Consider the following 8,119-nt stretch of genomic DNA (forward strand, 5'->3'; position numbering starts at 1 on the left):
CCCTGGATTGCTCCGAAATGAAAATACATTATAAGTACACCACTATTCCCCTGGATGCAAATTGATACTACATTTGATTCTGTTATTAAGATTGATGGTTGATCAGAATTCCATCATGTCTATGAAAATATCGTATTTTTCGAGACTCACTCAGTAATGTGTTGGTATAACCCATTCAGTCAGCTATAGGCTACAGTATAATTTCTCACAGTAGTAGGGGTGTTCTTTGATTCAGGACATCCAATGCGCTCGCTCTCCAACGTAAACCAACGATGGCCGCAATAAATCAAGGCTGTTGCATACTAAAGTCCGGATGAGGCGCTGTGTTCAATTTGAATGTGCTGTTTCATTCAAGTCTGATCACTTTCGCTTTTGTTAAAGAGCGAGGGCCAGTCGAGGAGACACAGAAATCGGTTTTCTTTACAGGTAAAGTGCTTGGAAGATGAGCTACGATCGTGCAATCACAGTGTTCTCACCTGATGGCCACTTATTCCAGGTGGAATACGCACAGGAGGCGGTCAAAAAAGGTTCAACCGCTGTAAGTAGGCCTTTCTCATTTCTGTCAATGTTGATTGAGGTCAAAACAATGGGTCAAGCACTGTGCCGATGCAAAATGTAACCTATCAACAGAAGCAGACCCAAATTGTGCTTACAACGGGCGCAACTGTATCACTTGGGCCTAATTCGTTTACAGGTTGGAGTGCGAGGAAAAAACGTTGTTGTGCTAGGAGTGGAGAAGAAAACTGTCGCCAAGCTCCAAGATGACAGAACAGTGCGCAAAATCTGTGCCTTGGATGACAACGTCTTCATGGCCTTTGCAGGTAACTTACTGTAGGACATGACCAATAAAGCAAGAAGACCAACATAGGACCAATAAGGCACAGTGCACACCCAAGCCACAGATGGTGTGAAGTGGTTGATTGCAAATATGTAATTAGCCTACCATGTGTATGGTATAATTGATGTCATCAACATTTGATCATGTAGGTCTACGTTGAATGATACATTTAATGTTTACTGCTGGAATGTAGCTATTTGATTGTTTGTTCACCTTGTTGGGTGAGGGGTTTAATTGGTGTAACATACTTTATCTCCTTATCCCATGGCCTGCAGGGTTGACGGCAGATGCCAGGATCGTTGTTAACAGGGCTAGGGTGGAGTGTCAGAGTCACAGGCTTACAGTGGAAGACCCTGTGACTGTGGAGTACATCACACGCTTCATTTCCAGCATCAAACAGGTACCCCCCCCCCCACACACACACACACACAACAGTACAATACACATGTGCAGATATATAATTTCTACATATTCCCACTTTCAGCGCTACACCCAAAGCAATGGGCGAAGGCCCTTTGGCATCTCCTCCCTCATTGTGGGGTTTGATTTCGATGGAACACCCCATCTGTACCAAACTGACCCTTCAGGAACATATCATGCCTGGAAGGTAGGGGTGTAATTCTGACCCATACATCTGAATTATTTAAAAGGTGCTTTGACAGGTTTGTCATCACCCCAATGAATTACCCAATGTACCTCAAGTTGCAATGCGATTAAATATGAGCAAAATGGGAAAACCTAACTGTGGTTGTGTACATAGGCAAATGCCATTGGAAGATCTGCCAAGACTGTACGTGAGTTTCTAGAGAAGAACTATAAAGAGGAGCATATGGAATCCGATACAGACACCATTAAACTGGCCATCAGAGCGCTACTTGAGGTGAGGTTTTTGCCAGTCCAGATCCAAACTTTTGATTGGCAGCAACGATATTGCATGAGCACCCGCTATTAATGATTGAAATCTCAGATATTCCTGTCACAAGGTTTGCTCCATGTGTTCACAGGTTGTCCAGTCAGGGGGAAAGAACATTGAGCTGGCCATTATGAAGCGGGATGAATCAATGAAGGTCTGTTTGAAATCATGACACCTCCGCAAATCTGTCAGAGGATCTCACCTGTGTAATGATGCAACGTAATTGCTCCACTAACGACCTCTTTTCCACTGTAAATAGATTCTGGTCCAAGAGGAAATTGAGGAATATGTCACGGCTATTGAAAAGGAAAAGGAGGAAGCAGAGAAACAAAAGAAGAAAACATGAACACTCTCTGATTGAAGTCATGACCAAACATGCCTTCATCCATCTTCAATATTACATCACGATTCTCATTGTTTACATTAATTATCTCATCGTTTCTCTATCCAATGCTGGAGGGGCTCCTAAGGAGTGCATATTTTTGTTCCAGCACACTTCTTTTGACTAGTCACCGGGCTCTTGTTTGGCTGAATCAGGTAGGCTTTGGTAGTGCTGGGAGAGACTCTTCTGGTTGCCGAGACTAGTGTTGGGCTAAAACAAAACTACCATCCTGGGAGTCCCAATTAAATGGATTGAGAAACACTGCTGCCCTAATTGACCATATGACAACTTAAAACTTTGCCTTATTCTTGCAATGAATAAATATCTGTATTTAAACTACAACGTTCAGTTACTATCATTGAACAGAGAAAATGAATAAGAACAAGTGAATCAGCAATTTCCCATCTTTATTAGATTTGTAACAATGTAACATCAATTGTGCTCAAAATGATAGAAAACAAACACATACATGGAAATTCATTAGTTCTGGCAGACATTTGGTCTGTAATTAAGTTATTTATAATTATATTAATAAGTAATATTTACAATACCTGGAACACAAAAATTACCTAAAGATATGTTCGCCCCAGTTTCATCTTCAAATTGATCCCTTGAATAGTTTAGGAAGTGTGCATGTCATCTAGCTACTTATCAGAATACAGCAGAGGTTGAAAAGCACAGGCAAAAAATATACACTGCTCAAAAAAATAAAGGGAACACTAAAATAACACATCCTAGATCTGAATGAATGAAATATTCTTATTAAATACTTTTTTCTTTACATAGTTGAATGTGCCGACAACAAAATCACACAAAAATTATCAATGGAAATCTAATTGATCAACCCATGGAGGTCTGGATTTGGAGTCACACCCAAAATCAAAGTGGAAAACCATACTACAGGCTGATGCAACTTTGATGTAATGTCCTTAAAACAAGTCAAAATGAGGCTCAGTATTGTGTGTGGCCTCCACGTGCCTGTATGACCTCCCTACAACGCCTGGGCATGCTCCTGATGAGGTGGCGGATGGTCTCCTGAGGGATCTACTTCCAGACCTGGACTAAAGCATGAAATGATGTCCCAGATGTGCTCAATTGGATTGGGGAATGGGCGGGCCAGTCCATAGCATCAATGCCTTCCTCTTGCAGGAACTGCTGACACACTCCAGCCACATGAGGTCTAGCATTGTCTTGCATTAGGAGGAACCCAGGGCCAACCGCACCAGCATATGTTCTCACAAGGGGTCTGAGGATCTCATCTCGGTACCTAATGGCAGTCAGGCTACCTCTGGCGAGCACATGGAGGGCTGTGCGTCCCCCCAAAGAAATGCCACCCCACCTCCAAACCGGTCATGCTGGAGGATGTTGCAGGCAGCGGAACATTCTCCACGGCGTCTCCAGACTGTCACATGTGCTCAGTGTGAACCTGCTTTCATCTGTGAAGAGCACAGGGCGCCAGTGGCGAATTTGACAATCTTGGTGTTCTCTGGCAAATGCCAAACGTCCTGCACGGTGTTGGGCTGTAAGCACAACCCCATCCTGTGGACGTCGGGCCCTCATACCACCCTCATAGAGTCTGTTTCTGACCGTTTGAGCAGACACATGCACATTTGTGGCCTGCTGGAGGTCATTTTGCAGGGCTCTGGCAGTGCTCCTCCAGCTCCTCCTTGCACAAAGGCAGAGGTAGCGGTCCTGCTGCTGGGTTGTTGGCCTCCTACGTCCTCCTCCGCGTCTCCTGATGTACTGGCCTGTCTCCTGGTAGCGCCTCCATGCTCTGGACACTACGCTGACAGACACAGCAAACCTTCTTGCCACAGCTCGCATTGATGTGCCATCCTGGATGAGCTGCACTACCTGAGCCACTTGTGTGGGTTGTAGACTCCGCCTCATGCTACCACTAGAGTGAAAGCACCGCCAGCATTCAAAAGTGACCAAAACATCAGCCAGGAAGCATAGGAACTGAGAAGTGGTCTGTGGTTATCACCTGCAGAACCACTCCTTTATTGGGGGTGTCTTGCTAATTGCCTATAATTTGAAATAACACACATGGAATCATGTACTGTAGTAACCAAAAAAGTCTTAAACAAATCTAAATGTATTTATATTTGAGATTCTTCAAATAGCAGCCCTTTGCCTTGATGACGGCTTTGCCCACTCTTGGCATTCTCTCAACCAGCTTCACCTGGTATGCTTTTCCAACCGTCTTGAAGGAGTTCCCACAAATGCTGAGCACTTGTTGGCTGCTTTATCCCAAACCATCCCAATTGGGTTGAGGTCGGGGATTGTGGGGGCAAGGTCATCTGATGCATCCCTCTTCTTCTTGGTAAAATAGCCCTTACACAGCCTGGAGGTGTGTTCAGTCATTGTCCTGTTGCAAAGCAAATGATAGTCGCACTAAGCCCAAACCAGATGGGATGGCGTATTGCTGCAGAATGCTGTGGCAGCCATGCTGGTTAAGTGTTCCTTGAATTTTAAATAAATCACAGACAGTGTCACCAGCAAAGCATCCCCACACCATAACACCTCCTCCTCCATGCTTCACAGTGGGAAATACACACGTGGAGATCATCTGCTCACCTACACCGAGTCTCACAAAGACACATTGTTTGGAACCAAAAATCTCAAATTTGGACTCCAGACCAAAGGACAAATTTCCACCACTAATGTCCATTGCTTGTGTTTCTTGGCCCAAGCAAGTCTCTTCTTATTATTGGTGCCCTTCAGTAGTGGTTTCTTTGCAGCAACTCAACCTTGGCCTTATTCATGCAGTCTCCTCTGAACAGTTGATGTTGATGTTGAGATGTGTATGTTACTGGATGGAGAGACGTGGAACTGACCAATGACTGACCAATCAACAAACTCTTGTCATTTCCGATCACAACTTGCAGACTTGTTTTCGAGTTGCTGTGCGTTTTGTTGCCAACCTATTTTGCTACCTGACAACTTTACCGTTTTTACTTTTTAATTACCGTTTATATTTTTGTTTTTTTTCCCTCAACTTTTTCACTCCGGACGCTTTATCTGGACACGGTTCGTCAGGACCTCCAACAGCCGAAGCTAAGTAGTAACATTAACATGATGCCTTCTAATTGCAGTCGCTGTACTCATAATATACAGGAGAACGATCGCCTTACGGCGAGGATAGCTGTGCTACAAGCCCAGCTTCAGACGCAATCGTTAGGCAAGGGTAATTTCAGTGTAGGAAAGGATGAAACAGCGTCTGTGCCACCAGTAAGTACAGATAGTAGTATAAATCCCCTGGCACAGTCCCCGCAGCCGGACAACTTTTTCACGGTTTCTGGAAGGAAATGCCGTAGGAACGCTCAACCGGTGTCGCTCATTCAGCCGACAGAAACTTTCAACCGGTTTTCCCCATTAAGCAGCGAGTCGGAGTCAGAGGCAGAGTCTTCTCTGGTTTCTACTCCTCCCGTTACGGGGTCTGAGACGCCGAAGCTTCCCACCATTAGCTCTGACAAATTGAAAACTCTAGTCATTGGCGACTCCATTACCCGCAGTATTAGACTTAAAACAAATCATCCAGCGATCATACACTGTTTACCAGGGGGCAGGGCTACCGGCGTTAAGGCTAATCTGAAGATGGTGCTGGCTAAAGCTAAAACTGGTGAGTGTAGAGAGTATAGAGATTTTGTTATCCACGTCGGCACCAACGATGTTAGGATGAAACAGTCAGAGCTCACCAAGCGCAACATAGCTTCTGCGTGTAAATCAGCTAGAAAGATGTGTCGGCATCGAATAATTGTCTCTGGCCCCTTCCCAGTTAGGGGGAGTGATGAGCTCTACAGCAGAGTCTCACAACTCAATCGCTGGTTGAAAACTGTTTTCTGCCCCTCCCAAAAGATAGAATTTGTAGATAATTGGCCCTCTTTCTGGGACTCACCCACAAACAGGACCAAGCCTGACCTGCTGAGGAGTGACGGACTCCATCCTAGCTGGAGGGGTGCTCTCATCTTATCTAGCAACATAGAAGGGCTCTAACTCCTCTAGCTCCACAATGAAATAGGGTGCAGGCCAGGCAGCAGGCTGTTAGCCAGCCTGCCAGCATAGTGGAGTCTGCCACTAGCACAGTCAGTGTAGTCAGCTCAGCTATCACTATTGAGACCGTGTCTGTGCCTCGACCTAGGTTGGGCAAAATTAAACATGGCGGTGTTCGCCTTAGCAATCTCAGTAGGATAAAGAACACCTCCATTCCTGTCATTATTGAAAGAGATCATGATACCTCACATCTCAAAATAGGGCTACTTAATGTTAGATCCCTTACTTCAAAGGCAATTATAGTCAATGAACTAATCACTGATCATAATCTTGATGTGATTGGCTTGACTGAAACATGGCTTAAGCCTGATGAATTTACTGTGTTAAATGAGGCCTCACCTCCTGGCTATACTAGTGACCATATCCCCCGTGCATCCCGCAAAGGCGGAGGTGTTGCTAACATTTACGATAGCAAATTTCAATTTACAAAAAACAAAATGACGTTTTCGTCTTTTGAGCTTCTAGTCATGAAATCTATGCAGCCTACTCAATCACTTTTTATAGCTTCTGTTTACAGGCCTCCAGGGCCATATACAGCGTTCCTCATTGTGTTCCCTGAATTCCTATCGGACCTTGTAGTCATAGCAGATAATATTCTAATCTTTGGTGACTTTAATTTTCACATGGAAAAGTCCACAAACCCACTCCAAAAGGCTTTCGGAGCCATCATCGACTCAGTGGGTTTTGTCCAACATGTCTCTGGACCCACTCACTGTCACAGTCATACTCTGGACCTAGTTTTGTCCCATGGAATAAATGTTGTGGATCTTAATGTTTTTCCTCATAATCCTGGACTATCGGACCACCATTTTATTACGTTTGCAATTGCAACAAATAATCTGCTCAGACCCCAACCAAGGAACATCAAAAGTCGTGCTATAAATTCACAGACAACACAAAGATTCCTTGATGTCCTTCCAGATTCCCTCTGTCTACCCAAGGACGCCAGAGGACAAAAATCAGTTAACCACCTAACTGAGGAACTCATTTTAACCTTGCGCAATACCCTAGATGCAGTTGCACCCCTAAAAACTAAAAACATTTCTCATAAGAAACTAGCTCTCTGGTACACAGAAAATACCCGAGCTCTGAAGCAAGCTTCCAGAAAATTGGAACGGAAATGGCGCCACACCAACTGGAAGTCTTCCGACTAGCTTGGAAAGACAGTACCGTGCAGTACCGAAGAGCCCTTACTGCTGCTCGATCATCCTATTTTTCTAACTTAATTGAAGAAAATACAGTGCCTTGCGAAAGTATTCAGCCCCCTTGAACTTTGTGACCTTTTGCCACATTTCAGGCTTCAAACATAAAGATATAAAACTGTATTTTTTTGTGAAGAATCAACAACAAGTGGGACACAATCATGAAGTGGAACGACATTTATTGGATATTTCAAACTTTTTTAACAAATCAAAAACTGAAAAATTGGGCGTGCAAAATTATTCAGCCCCCTTAAGTTAATACTTTGTAGCGCCACCTTTTGCTGCGATTACAGCTGTAAGTCGCTTGGGGTATGTCTCTATCAGTTTTGCACATCGAGAGACTGAAATTTTTTCCCATTCCTCCTTGCAAAACAGCTCGAGCTCAGTGAGGTTGGATGGAGAGCATTTGTGAACAGCAGTTTTCAGTTCTTTCCACAGATTCTCGATTGGATTCAGGTCTGGACTTTGACTTGGCCATTCTAACACCTGGATATGTTTATTTTTGAACCATTCCATTGTAGATTTTGCTTTATGTTTTGGATCATTGTCTTGTTGGAAGACAAATATCTGTCCCAGTCTCAGGTCTTTTGCAGACTCCATCAGGTTTTCTTCCAGAATGGTCCTGTATTTGGCTCCATCCATCTTCCCATCAATTTTAACCATCTTCCCTGTCCCTGCTGAAGAAAAGCAGGCCCAAACCATGATGCTGCCACCACCATGTTTGACAGTGG

General features: G+C 44.2%; 1 protein-coding gene across 1 annotated transcript; it reads left to right on the forward strand.

Moving 5' to 3' along the window:
- Positions 1 to 207: 207 nt before the first annotated feature.
- Positions 208 to 2,475, forward strand: LOC110532009 (proteasome subunit alpha type-7). Its single transcript, XM_021615591.3, has 7 exons — positions 208 to 538; positions 695 to 821; positions 1,114 to 1,238; positions 1,323 to 1,445; positions 1,599 to 1,718; positions 1,843 to 1,905; positions 2,011 to 2,475. Exons 1-7 carry the CDS (start codon positions 443 to 445, stop codon positions 2,095 to 2,097), a joined length of 741 nt encoding a protein of 246 aa, XP_021471266.1. The 5' UTR covers positions 208 to 442; the 3' UTR covers positions 2,098 to 2,475.
- Positions 2,476 to 8,119: the final 5,644 nt, after the last annotated feature.

Source organism: Oncorhynchus mykiss, chromosome 9, assembly GCF_057628025.1.
Source record: "Oncorhynchus mykiss isolate SJ-2025 chromosome 9, ASM5762802v1, whole genome shotgun sequence".
NCBI lineage: Eukaryota > Metazoa > Chordata > Actinopteri > Salmoniformes > Salmonidae > Oncorhynchus > Oncorhynchus mykiss.